This window comes from Lineus longissimus, chromosome 2 (assembly GCF_910592395.1).
Source record: "Lineus longissimus chromosome 2, tnLinLong1.2, whole genome shotgun sequence".
Lineage (NCBI taxonomy): Eukaryota > Metazoa > Nemertea > Pilidiophora > Heteronemertea > Lineidae > Lineus > Lineus longissimus.
This window is the reverse complement of record NC_088309.1, coordinates 904,825-932,191: the sequence shown is the minus strand read 5'-3', so window position 1 is coordinate 932,191 and position 27,367 is coordinate 904,825. Positions and strand designations below refer to the sequence as shown.

Genomic DNA, 27,367 nt, shown 5'->3' with positions numbered 1-27,367 from the left:
AGTGGGGGAACAACCCATCTTGGAGACAGATCAGTGCTAGCTCTGGCCTGTCTGGGCGACGGTGCACTGGGGAACAATCCATCTTGCTAGCACTGGGCAATGGCTTATCCAGGTAACCTCGACCCTATCCACCACTCGTTGATTTGCCCGGGCAACCGTGCATACAGGGGATGCACTGTCAATACCGAGCACGCTGGTATTCCTTGGGTCGAGGTTGCCCATCTTTGTGACGAGTGAAATGCCGACAAGTACCAGTTTCTATAATAGGTCAATGGAGGGCACTGGTGCAGCACTAATTTATAACCGGTAGCTCACAAGAATGTCGTGGTTTATCCTCAACGAAAAATATATTCGTGCAAGCTTATCTCTGCAAATACGAGTAAACACCTGCCATTCTTTCCATTTCCTTTCTTTTTTATAAGTAAGGCTGTTTTTGGTGATCCTTGAATGATAAATTCAATCATTTAAATCAAAGAAAATAAGAATTTGCATTGTATCGGGGTCGAACACACCTTCCGCCGCTTCGATGAAGCGCCGCCACGTGTTATCTTATGGTACCAGGCATGGGAGAAGAAACGGAAGTAAAAAGGAAGTTTTCCGTATTGGCCAATATCATGTGTGTTTGGTGGAAATAAGTGCATTAATAATGGATTAAAAGATACTGCACTCCTCAGCCACCACGAGAAGTTTGCAATAACTCGTTTATTGTGGCAAACTTCGTCTTACGATTATTGTCCGACAATCGGTAGGTAACAATAAGCAAGCAATCTAGCACAGCATGAACATCAATTTCTCTGGAAATCTAATCTTGGACACCCTTGTACTGTTCTACTTTCTAGTATAGGGGCAATATAGGAGCAACACGGCAATTTTCTCTCTAAGAAAAACTCGTCTTGCTCAATGATGACTGGTATTATTGACTGAACCCTAGAAATTCCCAGCACAGGTATGTGCTAGCATCATTTATAGCTTGCACAACACTGTTCTAGGAGTCCCTCAGCAGTTTTCTCTCCTTGAACAACTCATCTTGCTCAATGATGACTGGTATTATTGACTGAAGCCTAGAAATTCCCAGCACAGGTCTGATATGTATGTGCAAGTACTATAGATTCATGCACTTGATTGGGAACAACGTTTACATGACGTAGTGTTGGCCGTCGTCAGGTCACCATGCATTTTACATTACTGTAACGTGACGAGACGCGACGTTTTCGTAAACGTTGGTCCCAATCAAGTGCATGGATCTATAGTAGTAGCTTGCACAACACTATTCTAGCCTCTAGGAGTCTCTCGGCAGTTTTCTTTCCACAAACAACTTGTCTTTCTCAATGATGACTGGTATTGTTGACTGAAGTCTAGAAATTCCCAGCACAGGTATGTGCTAGCATCATTTATAGCTTGCACAGCACTGTTCTAGGAGTCCCTCAGCAGTTTTCTCTCCACAAACTACTCGTCTTGTACAATGATGTCTGGTATTGTTGACTGAAGCCTAGAAATTCCCAGCACAGGTATGTGCTAGCATCATCTATAGCCTGCACAACTCTGTTCTAGGAGTCCCTCAGCAGTTTTCTCTCCATGAACAACTCGTCTTGCTCAATGATGACTGGTATTGTTGACTGAACCCTAGAAATTCCCAGCACAGGTATGTGCTAGCATCATTTATAGCTTGCACAACACTGTTCTAGGAGTCCCTCAGCAGTTTTCTCTCCATGAACAACTCGTACAGTTCAATGATGTCTGGTATTGTTGACTGAACCCTAGAAATTCCCAGCACAGGTATGTGCTAGCATCATTTATAGCTTGCACAACACTGTTCTAGGAGTCCCTCAGCAGTTTTCTCTCCATGAACAACTCGTCTTGCTCAATGATGACTGGTATTGTTGACTGAAGGCTAGAAATTCCCAGCACAGAACACTGTTCTAGGAGTCCCTCAGCAATTTTCTCTCCATGAACACCTCGTCTTGTTCAATGATGACTGGTATTGGTGACTGAAGCCTAGAAATTCCCAGCACAGGTATGTGCTAGCATCATTTATGGCTTGCACAACACTGTTCTAGGAGTCCCTCAGCAGTTTTCTCTCCATGAACAACTCGTCTTGCTCAATGATGACTGGTATTGGTGACTGAAGACTAGAAATTCCCAGCACAGGTATGTGCTAGCATCATCTATAGCTTGCACAACACTGTTCTAGGAGTCCCTCAGCAGTTTTCTCTCCATGAACACCTCATCTTGTTCAATGATGTCTGGTATTGTTGACTGAAGCCTAAAAATTCCCAGCACAGGTATGTGCTAGCATCATTTATAGCTTGCACAACACTGTTCTAGGAGTCGCTCAGCAGTTTTCTCTCCATGAACACCTCGTCTTGCTCAAAGATGTCTAATAATGTTGACCGAAGCCTAGAAATTCCCAGCACAGGTATGTGCTAGCATCATTTATAGCTTGCACAACACTGTTCTAGGAGTCCCTCAGCAGTTTTCTCTCCATGAACAACTGGTCTTGTTGAATGATGTCTGGTATTGTTGACTGAAGCCTAGAAATTCCCAGCACAGGTATGTGCTAGCATCATTTATGGCTTGCACAACACTGTTCTAGGAGTCCCTCAGCAGTTTTCTCTCCATGAACACCTCGTCTTGTTGAATGATGTCTGGTATTGTTGACTGAAGCCTAGAAATTCCCAGCACAGGTATGTGCTAGCATCATCTATAGCTTGCACAACACTGTTCTTGGAGTCCCTCAGCAGTTTTCTCTCCACAAACCACTCGTCTTGCTCAATGATGTCTGGTATTGTTGACTGAAGCCTAGAAATTCCCAGCACAGGTATGTGCTAGCATCATTTATAGCTTGCACAACACTGTTCTAGGAGTCCCTCAGCAGTTTTCTCTCCATGAACAACTCGTCTTGTACAATGATGTCTGGTAATGTTGACTGAAGCCTAGAAATTCCCAGCACAGGTATGTGCTAGCATCATCTATAGCTTGCACAACACTGTTCTAGGAGTCCCTCAGCAGTTTTCTCTCCACAAACCACTCGTCTTGCTCAATGATGTCTGGTATTGTTGACTGAAGCCTAGAAATTCCCAGCACAGGTATGTGCTAGCATCATTTATAGCTTGCACAACACTGTTCTAGGAGTCCCTCAGCAGTTTTCTCTCCACAAACTACTCGTCTTGTACAATGATGTCTGGTAATGTTGACTGAAGCCTAGAAATTCCCAGCACAGGTATGTGCTAGCATCATTTATAGCTTGCACAACACTGTTCTAGGAGTCCCTCAGCAGTTTTCTCTCCATGAACAACTCGTCCAGTTCAATGATGTCTGGTAATGTTGACTGAAGCCTAGAAATTCCCAGCACAGGTATGTGCTAGCATCATCTATAGCTTGCACAACACTGTTCTAGGAGTCCCTCAGCAGTTTTCTCTCCATGAACAACTCGTACAGTTCAATGATGTCTGGTATTGTTGACTGAACCCTAGAAATTCCCAGCACAGGTATGTGCTAGCATCATTTATAGCTTGCACAACACTGTTCTAGGAGTCCCTCAGCAGTTTTCTCTCCATGAACAACTCGTCTTGCTCAATGATGACTGGTATTGTTGACTGAAGGCTAGAAATTCCCAGCACAGAACACTGTTCTAGGAGTCCCTCAGCAATTTTCTCTCCATGAACACCTCGTCTTGTTCAATGATGACTGGTATTGGTGACTGAAGCCTAGAAATTCCCAGCACAGGTATGTGCTAGCATCATTTATGGCTTGCACAACACTGTTCTAGGAGTCCCTCAGCAGTTTTCTCTCCATGAACAACTCGTCTTGCTCAATGATGACTGGTATTGGTGACTGAAGACTAGAAATTCCCAGCACAGGTATGTGCTAGCATCATCTATAGCTTGCACAACACTGTTCTAGGAGTCCCTCAGCAGTTTTCTCTCCATGAACACCTCGTCTTGTTCAATGATGTCTGGTATTGTTGACTGAAGCCTAAAAATTCCCAGCACAGGTATGTGCTAGCATCATTTATAGCTTGCACAACACTGTTCTAGGAGTCGCTCAGCAGTTTTCTCTCCATGAACACCTCGTCTTGCTCAAAGATGTCTAATAATGTTGACCGAAGCCTAGAAATTCCCAGCACAGGTATGTGCTAGCATCATTTATAGCTTGCACAACACTGTTCTAGGAGTCCCTCAGCAGTTTTCTCTCCATGAACAACTGGTCTTGTTGAATGATGTCTGGTATTGTTGACTGAAGCCTAGAAATTCCCAGCACAGGTATGTGCTAGCATCATTTATGGCTTGCACAACACTGTTCTAGGAGTCCCTCAGCAGTTTTCTCTCCATGAACACCTCGTCTTGTTGAATGATGTCTGGTATTGTTGACTGAAGCCTAGAAATTCCCAGCACAGGTATGTGCTAGCATCATCTATAGCTTGCACAACACTGTTCTTGGAGTCCCTCAGCAGTTTTCTCTCCACAAACCACTCGTCTTGCTCAATGATGTCTGGTATTGTTGACTGAAGCCTAGAAATTCCCAGCACAGGTATGTGCTAGCATCATTTATAGCTTGCACAACACTGTTCTAGGAGTCCCTCAGCAGTTTTCTCTCCATGAACAACTCGTCTTGTACAATGATGTCTGGTAATGTTGACTGAAGCCTAGAAATTCCCAGCACAGGTATGTGCTAGCATCATCTATAGCTTGCACAACACTGTTCTAGGAGTCCCTCAGCAGTTTTCTCTCCACAAACCACTCGTCTTGCTCAATGATGTCTGGTATTGTTGACTGAAGCCTAGAAATTCCCAGCACAGGTATGTGCTAGCATCATTTATAGCTTGCACAACACTGTTCTAGGAGTCCCTCAGCAGTTTTCTCTCCACAAACTACTCGTCTTGTACAATGATGTCTGGTAATGTTGACTGAAGCCTAGAAATTCCCAGCACAGGTATGTGCTAGCATCATTTATAGCTTGCACAACACTGTTCTAGGAGTCCCTCAGCAGTTTTCTCTCCATGAACAACTCGTCCAGTTCAATGATGTCTGGTAATGTTGACTGAAGCCTAGAAATTCCCAGCACAGGTATGTGCTAGCATCATCTATAGCTTGCACAACACTGTTCTAGGAGTCCCTCAGCAGTTTTCTCTCCATGAACAACTCGTCTTGTTCAATGATGACTGGTATTGTTGACTGAAGCCTAGAAATTCCCAGCACAGGTATGTGCTAGCATCATTTATAGCTTGCACAACACTGTTCTAGGAGTCCCTCAGCAGTTTTCTCTCCATGACCAACTCGTCTCTTTCAATGATGTCTGGTAATGTTGACTGAAGCCTAGAAATTCCCAGCACAGGTATGTGCTAGCATCATTTATAGCTTGCACAACTCGGCTCTAGGAAAATTCGTCCCCGGAAAATTCGTCCCCGGAAAACTCGTCCCCGGAAAATTCGTCCCCTAGGAAAATTCGTCCCCAGAAAATTCGTCCCCGAGGAAAATTCGTCCCCGGATAATTCATCCCCGAGGATAATTCGTCCCTGGAGAATTCGTCCCCAAGGATAATTCGTCCCTGGAAAATTCGTCCCCGAGGAAAATTTCGTCCCCGGAAAATATGTCCCCTAGGATAATTCGTCCCTGGGAAATTCGTCCTCGAAGATAATTCGTCCCTGGAAAATTGAACAAAAGTTGAAAGTTTCTGACATTACTTTCTAGGAATAACTACTACTTACTACTTTCGACTTTTCTCATTCATTATATCTCTCTTTACCACTTAATACTTCCCTACTAGCTAGTTACCTACTCCACTCTTTTCATAGTAGGTAGGGGTAGGCAGGTGAAATAATGTTTTTTTTTTCAAATAAGTATTTTTACTGGTCAGAATGAAAGAAAAGCTCTAAACTCTTCAATAAAATATTTCGCCTGCCTAACTCTACCTACTATATAAATAGTGGGGTAGGTAACTAGCTAGTATGGTAGTAAAGAGAGATGTTACACTGAATGAGAAAAATCGAAAGTAGTAGTTATTACTACAGTCCATTCGACAAGACTTAAGAGTCTTAGAAAGTAAAGTCAGAAACTTTCAACTTTGTAAAATATTCTGGGGACGAATTATCCTCGGGGACGAACTTTCCAGGGACGAATTATCCTCGGGGACAAATTTTCCGGGGACGAATTATCCTCGGGGACGAATTATCCTTGGGGACGAATTTTCCGGGGACGAATTTTCCTTGGGGACGAATTATCCGGGGACGAATTTGCGGGGACGAATTTTCCGGGGACGAATTATCCGGGGACGAATTTTCCTGTAACCGCACAACTCTGTTCTAGGAGTCCCTCAGCAGTTTTCTCTCCACAAACCACTCGTCTTGCTCAATGATGTCTGGTATTGTTGACTGAAGCCTAGAAATTCCCAGCACAGGTATGTGCTAGCATCATTTATAGCTTGGACAACACTGTTCTAGGAGTCCCTCAGCAGTTTTCTCTCCACAAACCACTCGTCTTGCTCAATGATGTCTGGTATTGTTGACTGAAGCCTAGAAATTCCCAGCACAGGTATGTGCTAGCATCATTTATAGCTTGCACAACACTGTTCTAGGAGTCCCTCAGCAGTTTTCTCTCCATGACCAACTCGTCTCTTTCAATGATGTCTGGTAATGTTGACTGAAGCCTAGAAATTCCCAGCATAGGTATGTGCTAGCATCATTTATGGCTTGCACAACACGGATCCAGGAGTCCCTCAGCAGTTTTCTCTCCATGAACAACTCGTCCTGCTCAATGATGACTGGTATTGTTGACTGAAGCCTAGAAATTCCCACACAGGTATGTGCTAGCATCATTTATAGCTTGCACAACTCTGTTCTAGGAGTCCCTCAGCAGTTTTCTCTCCATGAACAACTCGTCTTGCTCAATGATGTCTGGTATTGTTGACTGAAGCCTAGAAATTCCCAGCACAGGTATGTGCTAGCATCATTTATAGCTTGGACAACACTGTTCTAGGAGTCCCTCGGCAGTTTTCTCTCCACAAACCACTCGTCTTGCTCAATGATGTCTGGTATTGTTGACTGAACCCTAGAAATTCCCAGCACAGGTATGTGCTAGCATCATTTATAGCTTGCACAACTCTGTTCTAGGAGTCCCTCAGCAGTTTTCTCTCCATGAACAACTCGTCTTGCTCAATGATGTCTGGTATTGTTGACTGAAGCCTAGAAATTCCCAGCACAGGTATGTGCTAGCATCATTTATAGCTTGGACAACACTGTTCTAGGAGTCCCTCGGCAGTTTTCTCTCCACAAACCACTCGTCTTGCTCAATGATGGCTGGTATTGTTGACTGAAGCCTAGAAATTCCCAGCACAGGTATGTGCTAGCATCATTTATAGCTTGCACAACACTGTTCTAGGAGTCCCTCAGCAGTTTTCTCTCCACAAACCACTCGTCTTGCTCAATGATGTCTGGTATTGTTGACTGAAGCCTAGAAATTCCCAGCACAGGTATGTGCTAGCATCATTTATAGCTTGCACAACTCTGTTCTAGGAGTCCCTCGGCAGTTTTCTCTCCATGAACACCTCGTCTTGCTCAATGATGTCTGGTATTGTTGACTGAAGCCTAGAAATTCCCAGCACAGGTATGTGCTAGCATCATTTATAGCTTGCACAACACTGTTCTAGGAGTCCCTCAGCAGTTTTCTCTCCATGAACAACTCGTCTTGTACAATGATGTCTGGTAATGTTGACTGAAGCCTAGAAATTCCCAGCACAGGTATGTGCTAGCATCATCTATAGCCTGCACAACTCTGTTCTAGGAGTCCCTCAGCAGTTTTCTCTCCATGAACAACTCGTCCTGTTCAATGATGTCTGGTATTGGTGACTGAAGCCTAGAAATTCCCAGCAGAGGTATGTGCTAGCATCATCTATAGCCTGCACAACACTGTTCTAGGAGTCCCTCAGCAGTTTTCTCTCCACAAACTACTCGTCTTGTACAATGATGTCTGGTATTGGTGACTGAAGCCTAGAAATTCCCAGCACAGGTATGTGCTAGCATCATTTATAGCTTGCACAACACTGTTCTAGGAGTCCCTCAGCAGTTTTCTCTCCACAAACTACTCGTCTTGTACAATTTATCATTGTAATGTTGACTGAAGCCTAGAAAATCCCAGCACAGGTATGTGCTAGCATCATTTATAGCTTGCACAACACTGTTCTAGGAGTCCCTCAGCAGTTTTCTCTCCACAAACTACTCGTCTTGTACAATGATGTCTGGTAATGTTGACTGAAGCCTAGAAATTCCCAGCACAGGTATGTGCTAGCATCATTTATAGCTTGCACAACACTGTTCTAGGAGTCCCTCAGCAGTTTTCTCTCCATGAACAACTCGTCCAGTTCAATGATGTCTGGTAATGTTGACTGAAGCCTAGAAATTCCCAGCACAGGTATGTGCTAGCATCATCTATAGCTTGCACAACACTGTTCTAGGAGTCCCTCAGCAGTTTTCTCGCCATGAACAACTCGTCTTGTTCAATGATGACTGGTATTGTTGACTGAAGCCTAGAAATTCCCAGCACAGGTATGTGCTAGCATCATTTATAGCTTGCACAACACTGTTCTAGGAGTCCCTCAGCAGTTTTCTCTCCATGAACAACTGGTCTTGTTGAATGATGTCTGGTATTGTTGACTGAAGCCTAGAAATTCCCAGCACAGGTATGTGCTAGCATCATTTATAGCTTGCACAACACTGTTCTAGGAGTCCCTCAGCAGTTTTCTCTCCATGAACAACTGGTCTTGTTGAATGATGTCTGGTATTGTTGACTGAAGCCTTAAAATTCCCAGCACAGGTATGTGCTAGCATCATTTATAGCTTGCACAACACTGTTCTCGGAGTCCCTCAGCAGTTTTCTCTCCATGAACACCTTGTCTTGCTCAATGATGACTGGTATTGTTGACTGAAGCCTAAAAATTCCCAGCACAGGTATGTGCTAGCATCATTTATAGCTTGCACAACTCTGTTCCAGGAGTCCCTCAGCAGTTTTCTCTCCACAAACCACTCGTCTTGCTCAATGATGTCTGGTATTGTTGACTGAAGCCTAGAAATTCCCAGCACAGGTATGTGCTAGCATCATTTATAGCTTGGACAACACTGTTCTAGGAGTCCCTCAGCAGTTTTCTCTCCATGACCAACTCGTCTCTTTCAATGATGTCTGGTAATGTTGACTGAAGCCTAGAAATTCCCAGCATAGGTATGTGCTAGCATCATTTATGGCTTGCACAACACGGTTCCAGGAGTCCCTCAGCAGTTTTCTCTCCATGAACAACTCGTCCTGCTCAATGATGACTGGTATTGTTGACTGAAGCCTAGAAATTCCCAGCACAGGTATGTGCTAGCATCATTTATAGCTTGCACAGCACTGTTCTAGGAGTCCCTCAGCAGTTTTCTCTCCATGAACAACTCGTCTTGCTCAATGATGTCTGGTATTGTTGACTGAAGCCTAGAAATTCCCAGCACAGGTATGTGCTAGCATCATTTATAGCTTGGACAACACTGTTCTAGGAGTCCCTCGGCAGTTTTCTCTCCACAAACCACTCGTCTTGCTCAATGATGTCTGGTATTGTTGACTGAACCCTAGAAATTCCCAGCACAGGTATGTGCTAGCATCATTTATAGCTTGCACAACTCTGTTCTAGGAGTCCCTCAGCAGTTTTCTCTCCATGAACAACTCGTCTTGCTCAATGATGTCTGGTATTGTTGACTGAAGCCTAGAAATTCCCAGCACAGGTATGTGCTAGCATCATTTATAGCTTGGACATCACTGTTCTAGGAGTCCCTCGGCAGTTTTCTCTCCACAAACCACTCGTCTTGCTCAATGATGTCTGGTATTGTTGACTGAAGCCTAGAAATTCCCAGCACAGGTATGTGCTAGCATCATTTATAGCTTGCACAACACTGTTCTAGGAGTCCCTCAGCAGTTTTCTCTCCACAAACCACTCGTCTTGCTCAATGATGTCTGGTATTGTTGACTGAAGCCTAGAAATTCCCAGCACAGGTATGTGCTAGCATCATTTATAGCTTGCACAACTCTGTTCTAGGAGTCCCTCGGCAGTTTTCTCTCCATGAACACCTCGTCTTGCTCAATGATGTCTGGTATTGTTGACTGAAGCCTAGAAATTCCCAGCACAGGTATGTGCTAGCATCATTTATAGCTTGCACAACACTGTTCTAGGAGTCCCTCAGCAGTTTTCTCTCCATGAACAACTCGTCTTGTACAATGATGTCTGGTAATGTTGACTGAAGCCTAGAAATTCCCAGCACAGGTATGTGCTAGCATCATCTATAGCCTGCACAACTCTGTTCTAGGAGTCCCTCAGCAGTTTTCTCTCCATAAACAACTCGTCCTGTTCAATGATGTCTGGTATTGGTGACTGAAGCCTAGAAATTCCCAGCACAGGTATGTGCTAGCATCATCTATAGCCTGCACAACACTGTTCTAGGAGTCCCTCAGCAGTTTTCTCTCCACAAACTACTCGTCTTGTACAATGATGTCTGGTATTGGTGACTGAAGCCTAGAAATTCCCAGCACAGGTATGTGCTAGCATCATTTATAGCTTGCACAACTCTGTTCTAGGAGTCCCTCAGCAGTTTTCTCTCCACAAACTACTCGTCTTGTACAATTTATCATTGTAATGTTGACTGAAGCCTAGAAAATCCCAGCACAGGTATGTGCTAGCATCATTTATAGCTTGCACAACACTGTTCTAGGAGTCCCTCAGCAGTTTTCTCTCCACAAACTTCTCGTCTTGTACAATGATGTCTGGTATTGTTGACTGAAGCCTAGAAATTCCCAGCACAGGTATGTGCTAGCATCATTTATGGCTTGCACAACACGGTTCCAGGAGTCCCCTAGCAGTTTTCTCTCCATGAACAACTCGTCTTGTACAATGATGTCTGGTAATGTTGACTGAAGCCTAGAAATTCCCAGCACAGGTATGTGCTAGCATCATCTATAGCTTGCACAACACTGTTCTAGGAGTCCCTCAGCAGTTTTCTCTCCACAAACCACTCGTCTTGCTCAATGATGACTGGTATTGTTGACTGAAGCCTAGAAATTCCCAGCACAGGTATGTGCTAGCATCATTTATAGCTTGCACAACACTGTTCTAGGAGTCCCTCAGCAGTTTTCTCTCCATGAACAACTCGTACAGTTCAATGATGTCTGGTAATGTTGACTGAAGCCTAGAAATTCCCAGCACAGGTATGTGCTAGCATCATTTATAGCTTGCACAACACTGTTCTAGGAGTCCCTCAGCAGTTTTCTCTCCATGAACAACTCGTCTTGTTCAATGATGACTGGTATTGTTGACTGATGCCTGGAAATTCCCAGCACAGGTATGTGCTAGCATCATTTATAGCTTGCACAACACTGTTCTAGGAGTCCCTCAGCAGTTTTCTCTCCATGAACAACTGGTCTTGTTGAATGATGTCTGGTATTGTTGACTGAAGCCTAGAAATTCCCAGCACAGGTATGTGCTAGCATCATTTATAGCTTGCACAACACTGTTCTAGGAGTCCCTCAGCAGTTTTCTCTCCATGAACAGCTCGTCTTGTTCAATGATGTCTGGTATTGTTGACTGAAGCCTTAAAATTCCCAGCACAGGTATGTGCTAGCATCATCTATAGCTTGCACAACACTGTTCTCGGAGTCCCTCAGCAGTTTTCTCTCCATGAACACCTTGTCTTGCTCAATGATGACTGGTATTGTTGACTGAAGGCTAGAAATTCCCAGCACAGGTATGTGCTAGCATCATTTATAGCTTGCACAACACTGTTCTAGGAGTCCCTCAGCAGTTTTCTCTCCATGAACAACTCGTCTTGCTGAATGATGACTGGTGTTGGTGACTGATGCCTAGAAATTCCCAGCACAGGTATGTGCTAGCATCATTTATAGCTTGCACAACACTGTTCTAGGAGTCCCTCAGCAGTTTTCTCTCCATGACCAACTCGTCTCTTTCAATGATGTCTGGTAATGTTGACTGAAGCCTAGAAATTCCCAGCACAGGTATGTGCTAGCATCATTTATAGCTTGCACAACTCTGTTCTAGGAGTCGCTCAGCAGTTTTCTCTCCACAAACCACTCGTCTTGCTCAATGATGTCTGGTATTGTTGACTGAAGCCTAGAAATTCCCAGCACAGGTATGTGCTAGCATCATTTATAGCTTGGACAACACTGTTCTAGGAGTCCCTCAGCAGTTTTCTCTCCACAAACCACTCGTCTTGCTCAATGATGTCTGGTATTGTTGACTGAAGCCTAGAAATTCCCAGCACAGGTATGTGCTAGCATCATTTATAGCTTGCACAACACTGTTCTAGGAGTCCCTCAGCAGTTTTCTCTCCATGACCAACTCGTCTCTTTCAATGATGTCTGGTAATGTTGACTGAAGCCTAGAAATTCCCAGCATAGGTATGTGCTAGCATCATTTATGGCTTGCACAACACGGTTCCAGGAGTCCCTCAGCAGTTTTCTCTCCATGAACTACTCGTCCTGCTCAATGATGACTGGTATTGTTGACTGAAGGCTAGAAATTCCCAGCACAGGTATGTGCTAGCATCATTTATAGCTTGGACAGCACTGTTCTAGGAGTCCCTCAGCAGTTTTCTCTCCATGAACAACTCGTCTTGCTCAATGATGTCTGGTATTGTTGACTGAAGCCTAGAAATTCCCAGCTTAGGTATGTGCTAGCATCATTTATAGCTTGGACAACACTGTTCTAGGAGTCCCTCGGCAGTTTTCTCTCCACAAACCACTCGTCTTGCTCAATGATGTCTGGTATTGTTGACTGAAGCCTAGAAATTCCCAGCACAGGTCTGTGCTAGCATCATTTATAGCTTGCACAACTCTGTTCTAGGAGTCCCTCAGCAGTTTTCTCTCCACAAACCACTCGTCTTCCTCAATGATGTCTGGTATTGTTGACTGAAGCCTAGAAATTCCCAGCACAGGTATGTGCTAGCATCATTTATAGCTTGCACAACTCTGTTCTAGGAGTCCCTCGGCAGTTTTCTCTCCATGAACACCTCGTCTTGCTCAATGATGTCTGGTATTGTTGACTGAAGCCTAGAAATTCCCAGCACAGGTATGTGCTAGCATCATTTATAGCTTGCACAGCACTGTTCTAGGAGTCCCTCAGCAGTTTTCTCTCCATGAACAACTCGTCTTGTACAATGATGTCTGGTAATGTTGACTGAAGCCTAGAAATTCCCAGCACAGGTATGTGCTAGCATCATCTATAGCCTGCACAACTCTGTTCTAGGAGTCCCTCAGCAGTTTTCTCTCCATGAACAACTCGTCCTGTTCAATGATGTCTGGTATTGGTGACTGAAGCCTAGAAATTCCCAGCACAGGTATGTGCTAGCATCATCTATAGCCTGCACAACACTGTTCTAGGAGTCCCTCAGCAGTTTTCTCTCCACAAACTACTCGTCTTGTACAATGATGTCTGGTATTGGTGACTGAAGCCTAGAAATTCCCAGCACAGGTATGTGCTAGCATCATCTATAGCTTGCACAACACTGTTCTAGGAGTCCCTCAGCAGTTTTCTCTCCACAAACCACTCGTCTTGCTCAATGATGTCTGGTATTGTTGACTGAAGCCTAGAAATTCCCAGCACAGGTATGTGCTAGCATCATTTATAGCCTGCACAACACTGTTCTAGGAGTCCCTCAGCAGTTTTCTCTCCAAAAACTACTCGTCTTGTACAATGATGTCTGGTATTGGTGACTGAAGCCTAGAAATTCCCAGCACAGGTATGTGCTAGCATCATCTATAGCTTGCACAACACTGTTCTAGGAGTCTCTCAGCAGTTTTCTCTCCACAAACTGCTCGTCTTGCTCAATGATGTCTGGTATTGTTGACTGAAGCCTAGAAATTCCCAGCACAGGTATGTGCTAGCATCATTTATAGCTTGCACAACACTGTTCTAGGAGTCCCTCAGCAGTTTTCTCTCCACAAACTACTCGTCTTGTACAATGATGTCTGGTATTGGTGACTGAAGCCTAGAAATTCCCAGCACAGGTATGTGCTAGCATCATCTATAGCCTGCACAACACTGTTCTAGGAGTCCCTCAGCAGTTTTCTCTCCACAAACTACTCGTCTTGTACAATGATGTCTGGTATTGTTGACTGAAGCCTAGAAATTCCCAGCACAGGTATGTGCTAGCATCATTTATAGCCTGCACAACACTGTTCTAGGAGTCCCTCAGCAGTTTTCTCTCCAAAAACTACTCGTCTTGTACAATGATGTCTGGTATTGGTGACTGAAGCCTAGAAATTCCCAGCACAGGTATGTGCTAGCATCATCTATAGCTTGCACAACACTGTTCTAGGAGTCTCTCAGCAGTTTTCTCTCCACAAACTACTCGTCTTGCTCAATGATGTCTGGTATTGTTGACTGAAGCCTAGAAATTCCCAGCACAGGTATGTGCTAGCATCATTTATAGCTTGCACAACACTGTTCTAGGAGTCCCTCAGCAGTTTTCTCTCCACAAACTACTCGTCTTGTACAATGATGTCTGGTATTGGTGACTGAAGCCTAGAAATTCCCAGCACAGGTATGTGCTAGCATCATCTATAGCTTGCACAACACTGTTCTAGGAGTCTCTCAGCAGTTTTCTCTCCACAAACCACTTGTCTTGCTCAATGATGTCTGGTATTGTTGACTGAAGCCTAGAAATTCCCAGCACAGGTATGTGCTAGCATCATTTATAGCTTGCACAACACTGTTCTAGGAGTCCCTCAGCAGTTTTCTCTCCACAGACTACTCGTCTTGTACAATGATGTCTGGTATTGGTGACTGAAGCCTAGAAATTCCCAGCACAGGTATGTGCTAGCATCATCTATAGCCTGCACAACTCTGTTCTAGGAGTCCCTCAGCAGTTTTCTCTCCATGAACAACTCGTCCTGTTCAATGATGTCTGGTATTGGTGACTGAAGCCTAGAAATTCCCAGCACAGGTATGTGCTAGCATCATCTATAGCCTGCACAACACTGTTTTAGGAGTCCCTCAGCAGTTTTCTCTCCACAAACTACTCGTCTTGTACAATGATGTCTGGTATTGGTGACTGAAGCCTAGAAATTCCCAGCACAGGTATGTGCTAGCATCATCTATAGCTTGCACAACACTGTTCTAGGAGTCCCTCAGCATTTTTCTCTCCACAAACTACTCATCTTGTACAATGATGTCTGGTATTGGTGACTGAAGCCTAGAAATTCCCAGCACAGGTATGTGCTAGCATCATTTATAGCTTGCACAACACTGTTCTAGGAGTCCCTCAGCAGTTTTCTCTCCACAAACTACTCGTCTTGTACAATGATGTCTGGTATTGGTGACTGAAGCCTAGAAATTCCCAGCACAGGTATGTGCTAGCATCATCTATAGCCTGCACAACACTGTTGTAGGAGTCCCTCAGCAGTTTTCTCTCCACAAACTACTCGTCTTGTACAATGATGTCTGGTATTGGTGACTGAAGCCTAGAAATTCCCAGCAGAGGTATGTGCTAGCATCATCTATAGCCTGCACAACACTGTTCTAGGAGTCCCTCAGCAGTTTTCTCTCCACAAACCACTCGTCTTGCTCAATGATGTCTGGTATTGTTGACTGAGGCCTAGAAATTCCCAGCACAGGTATGTGCTAGCATCATTTATAGCTTGCACAACACTGTTCTAGGAGTCCCTCAGCAGTTTTCTCTCAACAAACAACTCGTCTTGTTCAATGATGTCTTGTAATGTTGACTGCAGCCTAGAAATTCCCAGCACAGGTATGTGCTAGCATCATTTATAGCTTGCACAACACTGCTCTAGGAGTCCCTCGGCAGTTTTGTCTCCATGAACAACTCGTCTTGTACAATGATGACTGGTATTGTTGACTGAAGGCTAGAAATTCCCAGCACAGGTATGTGCTAGCATCATTTATAGCTTGCACAACACTGTTCTAGGAGTCCCTCGGCAGTTTTCTCTCCATGAACAACTCGTCCTGCTCAATGATGTCTGGTAATGTTGACTGAAGCCTAGAAATTTCCAGCACAGGTATGTGCTAGCATCATTTATAGCTTGCACAACACTGTTCTAGGAGTCCCTCAGCAGTTTTCTCTCCACAAACTACTCGTCTTGTACAATGATGTCTGGTATTGTTGACTGCAGCCTAGAAATTCCCAGCACAGGTATGTGCTAGCATCATTTATAGCTTGCACAACACTGTTCAAGGAGTCCCTCAGCAGTTTTCTCTCCACAAACTACTCGTCTTGAACAATGATGACTGGTATTGTTGACTGCAGCCTAGAAATTCCCAGCACAGGTATGTGCTAGCATCATTTATAGCTTGCACAACACTGTTCTAGGAGTCCCTCAGCAGTTTTCTCTCCCTGAACAACTTGTCCAGTTCAATGATGACTGGTATTGTTGACTGAAGCCTAGAAATTCCCAGCACAGGTATGTGCTAGCATCATCTATAGCTTGCACAACACTGTTCTAGGAGTCCCTCAGCAGTTTTCTCTCCACAAACTACTCGTCTTGTACAATGATGTCTGGTATTGTTGACTGCAGCCTAGAAATTCCCAGCACAGGTATGTGCTAGCATCATTTATAGCTTGCACAACACTGTTCTAGGAGTCCCTCAGCAGTTTTCTCTCCATGAACAACTCGTCTTGTTGAATGATGTCTAGTAATGTTGAATGAAGCCTAGAAATTCCCAGCACAGGTATGTGCTAGCATCATTTATAGCTTGCACAACACTGTTCTAGGAGTCCCTCAGCAGTTTTTCTCTCCATGACCAACTCGTCATGTTCAATGATGTCTGGTAATGTTGACTGAAGCCTAGAAATTCCCAGCACAGGTATGTGCTAGCATCATTTATAGCTTGCACAACACTGTTCCAGGAGTCGCTCAGCAGTTTTCTCTCCATGAACAACTCGTCTTGTGCCATGATGTCTTGTAATGTTGACTGAAGCCTAGAAATTCCCAGCACAGGTATGTGCTAGCATCATTTATAGCTTGCACAGCACTGTTCTAGGAGTCCCTCAGCAGTTTTCTCCCCACGAACAACTGGTCTTGCTCAATGATGTCTTGTAATGTTGACTGAAGCCTAGAAAATCCCAGCACAGGTATGTGCTAGCATCATTAATAGCTTGCACAACACTGTTCTAGGAGTCCCTCAGCAGTTTTCTCTCCATGAACAACTCGTCCTGTTCAATGATGTCTGGTATTGTTGACTGAAGCCTAGAAATTCCCAGCATAGGTATGTGCTAGCATTATTTATAGCTTGCACAACACTGTTCTAGGAGTCCCTCAGCAGTTTTGTCTCCATGAACAACTCGTCTTGTACAATGATGACTGGTATTGTTGACTGAAGGCTAGAAATTCCCAGCACAGGTATGTGCTAGCATCATTTATAGCTTGCACAACACTGTTCTAGGAGTCCCTCAGCAGTTTTCTCTCCATGAACAACTCGTCTTGCTCAATGATGTCTGGTAATGTTGACTGAAGCCTAGAAATTCCCAGCACAGGTATGTGCTAGCATCATTTATAGCTTGCACAACACTGTTCTAGGAGTCCCTCAGCAGTTTTCTCTCCATGAACAACTCGTCTTGCTCAATGATGTCTGGTAATGTTGACTGAAGCCTAGAAATTCCCAGCACAGGTATGTGCTAGCATCATTTATAGCTTGCACAACACTGTTCTAGGAGTACCTTAGGTGCACCCTGTGTCTTTTCCTTGTTGTTTTTTTGTTCTGAGTTTGCTCTGGAAGCATAGAGACTCCCAGAACAGGTATGTGCTAGCATTATGTAAAGCTCACACATATCGGTTCTTTGAGTTTCTAATAGCCATTCAATTTTCCTCCCACAGCTATGAGTATGAAACTTGCATCTAACAAATATAGGATCGAGTGATTGACAAGCACTAAACAGGCTGCACTTATCACTCATGAAGTAATATGGAATACATTCACAAAAGTAACGGAATGTGGAGAAAAAAAAGATGAGAATCCTACTTACATACATGCTATGCTGGTGCTGATGTACAGCTCTCAGTCCACATTGCCTAGCTGGGTTTTTGGGCTTTGTCCTGCTGAGTCCTGTTTGCTGACAGTTTGGTTGGACTTAAGCCTAACAGACCAACAACAGGTTTTATCACAGAATCAACAGGTCCTAACCCACTCATTGTATGGGGGTGGCTCTTCTTAGGCCTGGACTGAGTCTAATTAGTGAGGGGTAATTAACCACCAATTACTTGAAGGCCTATTAAGTCTGGGACTTATGCTAACAACTCTGTTCTCAGAATGTGATATACTTCAGCTTTGCATAAATCATAAATTATTTTTAAAGCAATTAGATGAAGATATGAAACTGAATAATTTTACCAAATAATTTGTTACTTCAAATGTGCAACCCACCACCCCCCTTATTTCATACCACCCACTGGTTCTCAAAAGAATTCATTACATTTTGACATTGGTTAAGTTAGTTGAAACCCTTTTTCAGTTTTTGGTGTTAATAATGAAGAAGTCATCGAGGCATTTTGAAGCCACATCATTTCATGTTCACTCTCACTCTTTCTGAATAGACATTTTTCATATTTTCAGATATAAAAAAGTCTCCAGTTCTAAAGTTTCAAAACATTTCAAATATTTATCTACAAATGTACAAAATATGCAAAATTGCCATGAGAAAGGTGTAAATAACTGAATTGACCCAATCTCTTATCATCTGAGATTGATAACTGTTATCAACCTTCTGTTGTCTCTAGGACCATACAGGTAAAAAGACTTTGAATGGTGACAAGGTAATGGTGAACAAACAATAGGCCAACATCTACACCATACACAGATGCCATAGACATTGGTATGGTTACAACAGATTCATGAAGATACAAAACATTCATGAAAATCCATTAAGTCATTTTTAAAAGTTCTCATGCATGTATCAAAATTTACAAAGACTACTAAATCTTGAAGATGGGGATGTCATTACTGGAGGAACCTGTTTCATTGATTGCTATGACAACATATCAATTCAAGATGACTTTAGTGTCTGCCAAACTTGACACCAACTAAATCGATAGGAACACAACCACTGAGAACTGTTTTCTTTGCTCAGAGTCAGAACATCAAGCAAAACTGTTTCAGCAATATAAACATGGAATGATAAACTAATCTAAACATGACTGATAGTACTAAAAACTAACCTTACTAAACTTTGCTCTTCATCTTCTTTGAATCGATTTATGTGACCTATTTGGAAAGACCTCTTCTCATCTTCCCTGCAACTGGAAGTATGCTTCTGATGGATTCTTTGGAAAGGGCCTGTTCCTTCTTTCCTCGCTGCTACTTGGAGTGATTATGATCTGTCTGAAGATCCAGCGGCCTTTATACCTAGTCCAAGTGTCCAGTTTGTCATTGTTTGGACAAGATGCCACCATGCAGTCACTGTGGTTTGACCATGGTGACAGCATGGTGCCTCTAGGCTTACACCAATCAGACAACAACAGGGTACAACTGCTAATTAATGATGAGCCTAATTAGTTCTTCTTTACTCCAGTGATTAAATGTTAATTTTTGCTAATTAGTAATTGTCAAGTTGGCTAGCTATAACTTCAAGGTCAGAAAACTGATTAATTAATCTTTTATCAATTAACTCTTCTCTTGTAATCAATGAGAATAACTTTGTTGTTTAATTGTTTCAAAGTCATAAAAAAGGCCAGCTTTTGTCTTAGGGACCAATTATCAGTTTCTGTCAGTGTAGAGCATCTTGGAAACTCAAGCAAGACCCACCTTGGGTTATTCACACGTGATTGAGGTATTTAAGAATTGAAATAAATCCTTTGGCATCATGTCAACAACCATCTTGGTCGATGGGTGTCCCTAAATTTCCTTCCAATTCCTGCCTGTTGGCTTGCGTTTTGACTATATTTGACTACAGCCCCCTTTTGTTTTGGTATCTCAACTTAGAGTATCCGTCGTTCGTCTCATTCCTTAAACCCCCCCCCCCCCCCCCCGCCCTGGATCTGACTGCTGAGGTTTGTGTGCGCACTTCACACCTTCATTAAAAACTGTGACTGCACCCCTACCTCTGATGGGTGACACTTAAATGTGGGGGTCAACATTCAGTATTAAAGTCTTTCATCTTTATCTCAATCTTTGAGCAGAACCCTTTCACCTCCTTCCCTACAGTGACCGTACAGGGTTTATTTTGACACTTCTGCGAGGTCTAATCACAAAGTCATTGTAACGCTACAATTGGCTTCAATGGGCTTGGGTGGTTTCAGAGCCTGCTTAACACCTCCAATCCTTAACTGTGACTTCACTCCTGGTAGAAGTACTTCTCAAAGGTGCTAATTAAACAAACAATCACCCTTTGATTTCTTTTACCTCCATGATTTTTACCTCTAGAGATGTAAACTTCAGAAACACATCTTTGACTATCGATATCATTGTAAACATTGTAAATTTTGTCTTCTTATCTAAGGAGGAATAAACAAATATATATATATCATGAAATTTTGGGAGCAAGTGCAACGAAATTCATCAACTTTTAGCTTTGCAAAAATTTCACCGTGTTACAGTGTTATTTTTCGTTGATATTTTGGTGAAGTTTTGACACAGTGATAACTTTTATTTCTTTACTTGAAGGTTGAACCATGGATGCAGATGATGACTCGTCCAAATGCAAGTGCTGCTTGTCTCCTCTTGATGAACCTTACATCTCTTGTGCCGTCTGCCAACGAACACTTCTGTGTGTTCACTGTTTTGCTCGTGGATATGAGGAAGGAAATCATAAGAACTTTCACGCTTTTGAAGTAGTGGTAAGTTAAAGTTGTACCCTCTCCGATATTGATGTTTTAAGGCAACTTATCATTTGCTGTACCGCATGAAAGCTATCAATTTGTAGATTATCGATAGCAGACCTTATGTCTAACAATTTCATGTTTTATGATTCATTTTGAATTCCACTGAAAAACTTCTCTGCTTGGCCGTAATGAGTAATTATGACGTAAAATAACCATCCATGATTGGTGCTGGCAGCGTAAAGTGCAGATTTTGAGGAAAGCCTTGACCTTTCTTCTCCTTTACATTTGACCTTAGCTCCTGTGAAATCTCAACCGGACAATTGCTTTCTTCTCCAGAAGAATAACTTCCCTTTGTTTGCTGGCTCGTCATGGACTGCTTCCGAAGAGAAGAAGCTGGTTGATGCAATAGCTGATTGTGGCATCGGGAACTGGCAAGATGTTTCAAACCAGCTACAGACACGGTCCAGGAAGGAGTGTGAAGAGCACTACTACAGGTTTTATTTTGATAATCCCCAGCCTCTTCTCCCAGGTTAGTCTATCCTCGCATTCAGTCAGTCTCACTTGAGTCTATCCTGCCCGGTTGATGCGGGTACAGCCCATAACTTACTTGACTTTGGGCAGATTCAAGAGAATTAATGAGACTACGTGCAGACCGCTGTTTGAGGTCTAGCTCTTGACATCACTTGACTCCTCTGCATAACAGCTATCCAAGCTACTTTAGTCAATCCATCAGTCGTATAGTTTAGTTATATTTCCATATCAATGTGTATTCGATTTCTCTTTTCAGTGTTACCAATGCCAGAAATCAATTACCCTCCACCCCCTGTCATTTTCAAATGTAAGTTTTTTCAGATGTACATGTTCTGTAGAATTTTCACTTTTTGTTCTGCCCCAGACTTCACGATGAAAGAGAAAATGATAGATATGGATATCCTGTCTACCAAAACTGGCGGCAAACACTCACTAGAGTGAACACTGAAGAAGGAGTTGTCAGATAAGATAAGAGAAGGATCAGGTGATGTTTCCAAGTTCAGCACCATATGTGCTTTCAAGGCAGATCTTGTCAGTTATGCTGTTCACGCGGACTTCTCAAAATTCTTGGCAATGAATGAAAGACCAAGATAACTCTACTCCCTGTATTCTCAAGCTGTCCTTTGTCATTGCAGTAAGTGAAGACCCACCACGCCCAGCTGACGGTTCTGTGTCCCAGCTGGACTATTCAGGCTACATGGCTGCGAGGGGTGACTTCCAAGTCGAGTATGATAACTATGCCGAGATGGACCTCAAAGATGTCCACTTTGATGTTGACGATTCTGAAACTGAGCAAGGTATGGTCATATAAAGAAAAATCTGTTTTACAATTGAATTTGGAATGTTTTATTTCTCTCCAACAAGTTTACCATTCTTCTTTAGCCCGCCTCAGCGACCTTATTAAGTCATTACATCTTTTCTGTCATCTGTCAGTAAATGTTAGTGAATTGGTTTCATCAGATGATCTTTTTCATGTGTGTAATTGTAAACCTTTGTTTCCAGAACTGAAACTGGCTGTTGTCAATATATATTGGAATGTATTGAAGGAGAGACATAGGAGAAAAAGGTAAGTTCTACTCTTTTATGGAAAAGTTTTAAGTTGTTAGCACTGAACTATTTTACCCAAGTGACGAATATGTTGAGTTTAATTTTGGTTCCATTGACAGTGGGAGCACATGTCCCCTTTAGTCAGCCATGTCTTCAACTGTCCAGTACCCTGTTGGTTAGTGTTCCCTTGGCTCTTGTGGTATGATGAAAACCACATCTTCTTTCCCATCAGGAGGTGCATGGTGTCTAATGTGAATCCTACTACTCTTGGCACTTGTGAACTTTTAACAAGTCTCCCCTTGGTTGTGAATATACAATGTTCTAAGCATCTTGCTGCCTGGTATTTTCAGGATAATCCGAAAGTATGGCCTGATAAACGTTAGAAAGGTTGCGAGCCTCCAGAAGCATTATGAGAGAACATTACAGCACCGTGTGTCAGCACTTGCACCATTGACAAGACTCTTGAAACCACAGGAGTTTGACATGTATTTGGAGGGATTGAGCTGTGAGTATCTAGACCCATTCCCCATGACGTTTCCACCTTCGAATGTGATCATGTTGTGTGTGCATCCTTGCAGGCAATTCACTTGATTTTCACTGAGCAAGGCAAGTCAAAACCGGGCTCATGGTGATATTCTTCTCAATAACATCATGATATTTACAACTTTGCTACGGCAGCCAGCTTTTGTGGTTGAACATTATATGAAGTGCAGGGGAGGCATCTCGCTACACAATCGCATCATGAAATGTAACTTCATCCCATATGTGTTCTTGTTGCAGATGAGCAAGAACTACAGGCTGATATCTCTCGCCTTCAGGAGTTCCACATGGTGGGGATAACCAAGCTGAGTTTAGGCAGGATCTACTATAAACTGAAGAAGAATCGAGAGAATGTGAAGATAAGGCACAGATGTCTGGATGATGTACTCACCTCTGTTCAGGTACTGTGCATCAAATAAAACAGGTCCTCAACCATTGATTCTTAAAATCTTCTTTCGATCGGAGCAAAACCTAAGTAAGCTGATATTGTTGGACACAACAGTCGTTTTGGACCGAGTAATATACAAGAGTAACGTGTTCAGGATTGGTGACTGAATCTTTCATTTCGAGGTGCATTAAGAAAGGGTGCTTGCTGAAACTCGTGAGGGCGGTGGAGGCAATTTGGCGCCATCAATAATCAGTTTATGATGCCAAAGTACTGAGAAAAACCAAACCCCAATCTACCATCAAAAACCTCTTGGTACTAAAGGTGTCTTAGGTCGCTTTAAAACCAAAAAATTAAAACAAATCATGTTCCACTTCTTCTGTATTTGCAGGATGGCTCAGCTTGCAAGCAATGGCTTCAGCAGCAGGCAGCGATACAAGGGATGAAGGGATTACCTCACTCAATACCACCTCTTCGTAAGTAACTTTGTCGCCTTCTTGTGCATTCAGTTTTAGTGACCATTTCAATCTGTGACTGCTGTGCTGTGACACTATCACATATGTGACCCGCTCTACCAAAACTAGGCGCTTGTCGCATCTGAACTTGACAGGTTGATACGGACTTGTTGTTCATTTCCCTATTGTAGACCTTTTGTGAAATGTGACCAAATCAGTTTGTAATAGATTTCGCAAAAGGTCTACAATAGGGAAATGAACAACAAGTCTGTATCAACCTGTCGAGTTCAGATGCGACAAGCGCCTAGTTTTGGTAGAGCGAGTCACATATTCACTGAAGGACTGTAATGGTACCTCATACCATCGTGTTCTCAGACATCTTTCAGGTGCTTACCGACTGAATCCACATTCAAAAGTTGCATTTGCAGCTTGATGGATTCCAAGCCTTCTTCTACAATTGGCTGCTCAGATTCGAAACAAGCTATACTTGGTACAAGCCTCCTAGGTATGGCTTTTAATAGATGCTCCACGTAGGAGAGCCTGCAACCTAAACTGTTATGCCAAACTTCACAGTGATGTCCTATAACCTTCAGCTAAACTTATATCTTATCTGAAAAAAAGTGTTCTTTCATTTCAGCCCGAAAAACAGCTCCTCCCCTAGATATTGCAAATCTTCCTGGTTATGATAAACTGGGTGAACGTGAAAAAGAGGTATGCTCGTTTTAAAAAGCAAACGATTCTGACTCCTTTGAAGGGTCAGTAGTTTCATTTGTAACCCAACTGTAGCAGAATACAACAAAAAATTGTAAAGAGTCAAAGAGAACAAGGGAGGTGACTTTTGTAAAAATAAATGGATGTCGCAAGTCTCTCTGTAGCATTTTACTTTACTCATCTAGCTGTTATATTGTTGTTTCAGGTTTGTTCCAACATACGGTTAGTTCCAGAGGCGTACATGGATTTCAAACGGATACTTGTGGTCGAATGTAACAAAGTTGGGTCACTTCGTTTAGCACAGGCAAGGAATCTCATCAAGATAGACGTGAATAAGACAAGGAAACTGTTTGACTTCCTGGTGGATGAAGGTGTCATTGTGAAGGAGCAAGCAATCGGGAAGTAAACGGTTAACATTTATCATTGAGTAACGCTTGCATTACAAGCTCACGAGTACCCGCCATAGGTACACCTCACTCTCACCTTCACAGTTCATGGTTACAGTGGTCTGACTTGTGTTTAATGTCCACAGTCTGTGTAACCAGGATCCTCTGTAATGTTACTGTGCAACAAGTGCTTATCCCTTTGTGCATTTTAGATGTCAGATATTTATATCTGAACGTCATCGTACTTGTACGGTACAGCTTGTATAAAACAAACTGTGATTCTGCCATGTCTACATTAATTATGTTGTTTCTTTAAATAAATGCCAATGTAATATAATGACCTTATTGAATTCGTAATTATTTTCTATGCCAAGTTGTCCCTCGCGTGGTACAACTTGAGCTACCATGGTTTCCAAATTATAAGTTACTATTCAGCATAGGAGACTGCAGGAGATGAGACAATACTTTGTGTTCGTAAATTGATACGAATAACATTAATAAAAATATAGCATTATAAAAATAAAATATGAAGGAAAAAAGAAAAAGAAAAATGTTGACCACAATCGGATTCGAACTCGCGACCTTTGGATCGAACATCGTATTCTGCCAATTCTGACGAGCGCTCTACCAACTGCTCTAAAGTTTCTAAGACTTCTGACGTAATGTATTTGTCGAAATCTGATTGGCTGAAAGTCCCTGTACAAATGTACACTATAGTGCCCCAAAGGTTCGTGAAAAAAAATTCGCATCCCGGCGTTTATTCCGGTTTCCGTAGCATTAAGCGACTAGCTGGGAGTATTACTACCCCTGGGTAGGATGATGTTCTATCACAGGTTTATTTCACAGGCAAGACTCGACCGAATCAAGTTTGATATCATGCTATCAAAGTTGGCAATTGTATTCTGTTTCGAATGATTGCAGGTTTCGAAACTGAACGCCCTACGAACGACGAACTACAAAGTACGAATGTCTGTCGAGTCATCAAGTCCTCTTTCTGCTAATTGATTTACACGACACTGAACCATCTTTTATACTTGGTTGTAGGAGGAATTGAGGAAATGATTTTAAGAAATCGTCGATAAAATGCATTAACATCGTCTTTTGGCTTACGGAACCTGCCTAATGCATTTCCACAGCTCGGCAAATTTACATGTACAATATATGCCTGCTAAAGCCAATCCCACATTTTAACAATGCCTGTCATATTGACCATTGACAGAACAAAGGTCTCGCTTGAGCAGATAACTGCTAGCCGGCCTGGTTCAAGGGGTTGCCCGGATGCGGTTACGTCAAATGTATTGTCTTTGGTCATGATCGGTCGCAGTTGATTTGAACGCCAGTCGGTTGGTGTGTGAGGTTCGGAGAACATCGCAGGAACACTTTCTCCGATTTCAAACTTAAAAATTCCTTCAAATTTTCCGAAACAAATCAAGACGGCTGCAGCAGAAGGTAAGCCACAGTATCTATTCCTGATAAAGGTATGGGTTGGTTTCAAAGGGTTTTTATTGTAGAAATGGTCATGCAATCACGGCGGGAATGAACTGCGCAGTTTGAAATTTCAAGCCAGACGTGTGTGAATTATGTACATCACTGCACTTCATGTACATGTTCAACGGCAATTTTAATTGCCATCCCTAATCAAATATATTTGCTCAAAGAAACTAAAGGCGCACGTCCAAGTTATGATGGTGAATATGGAAGTGATCATGTTAAATCTGCGAGATGCCATCACTGCTGTTCTATCTGGTGATGTGGAAATCTCCGCTGAATTCATGAAGGTTTGTCTAATTATATGTAAATTGACGTAAACAGTTAACAGTTTAAATTCAACAACCATTCATTTGGCGGCCACTATCCCGACTGTGGTGTAGCACCCGACTATAACTGGCATGAAAAGGGGATACGCTGGTTATGGATGTCAGATCGTGGTTCCCTGACCTTTGCAAACAATTTCACTGGACGTAACCCACGCGGCGACACCAAGGACCGCTGGCTGATCTATCGATATGTTCGCATAGGGTGTCAAAGTCGGAGAGAAGAAGAGCCACTCTTCTCTTGTAGGGGGTTCACTTGGAAGTGTTTGCATTTGTTAGCCTATAAACACAAGATTTTAATCCTTCAGTCTTGGTTTGGCGGAGAAAACTAATCTTACATAAGTCCCAGAACAATATCATATGTCTTTATGGCAATATTTATTACTGGGACCCAGTACAGTGACGTTCTATCCAATATTCTCTGAGGCTGTTGATGAGACTTCTTGTTTAAACAGTGCCATTCTGCCCCCTCTAAGGCATACATTGGTAACTAATGAATTGACTGCGAAATGAAGGCAGTTGAACGCAATGTGAATAATTCAGTCTCGGTTTCGCCGAAAAGAAGGCGATATGTAGTTATTTGATAATGCATATGATCATGATAATTATGAGACCCTGTGTGGGTGTTTGATCCAACATACTTTGATGTGATTGGAGATGGAAGTTTGCCATAGTGCCTTTAAAGGTATGATAAAGACAG

At 42.7% G+C, this 27,367-nt stretch overlaps 1 protein-coding gene across 1 annotated transcript; it reads left to right on the top strand.

The window, feature by feature from the left end:
• Positions 1–533: 533 nt before the first annotated feature.
• Positions 534–25,193, top strand: LOC135483469 (transcriptional adapter 2-alpha-like). Its single transcript, XM_064764423.1, has 11 exons — positions 534–745; positions 20,641–20,813; positions 21,135–21,327; positions 21,586–21,636; positions 21,965–22,126; positions 22,332–22,395; positions 22,727–22,881; positions 23,157–23,317; positions 23,693–23,777; positions 24,394–24,467; positions 24,673–25,193. The coding sequence occupies exons 2-11, from the start codon at positions 20,649–20,651 to the stop codon at positions 24,871–24,873; spliced, it is 1,311 nt and encodes a 436-aa protein (XP_064620493.1). The 5' UTR covers positions 534–745; positions 20,641–20,648; the 3' UTR covers positions 24,874–25,193.
• Positions 25,194–27,367: the final 2,174 nt, after the last annotated feature.

Coding starts and splice junctions, on each gene's coding strand:
- LOC135483469 (XM_064764423.1), top strand. CDS start 20,649: ATGGATGCAGATGATGACTCGTCCAAATGCAAGTGCTGCTTGTCTCCT. Junction 21,328..21,585: donor TCCCCAGCCTCTTCTCCCAG/GTTAGTCTATCC, acceptor TTCTCTTTTCAG/TGTTACCAATGCCAGAAATC. Junction 21,637..21,964: donor ACCCCCTGTCATTTTCAAAT/GTAAGTTTTTTC, acceptor TTGTCATTGCAG/TAAGTGAAGACCCACCACGC.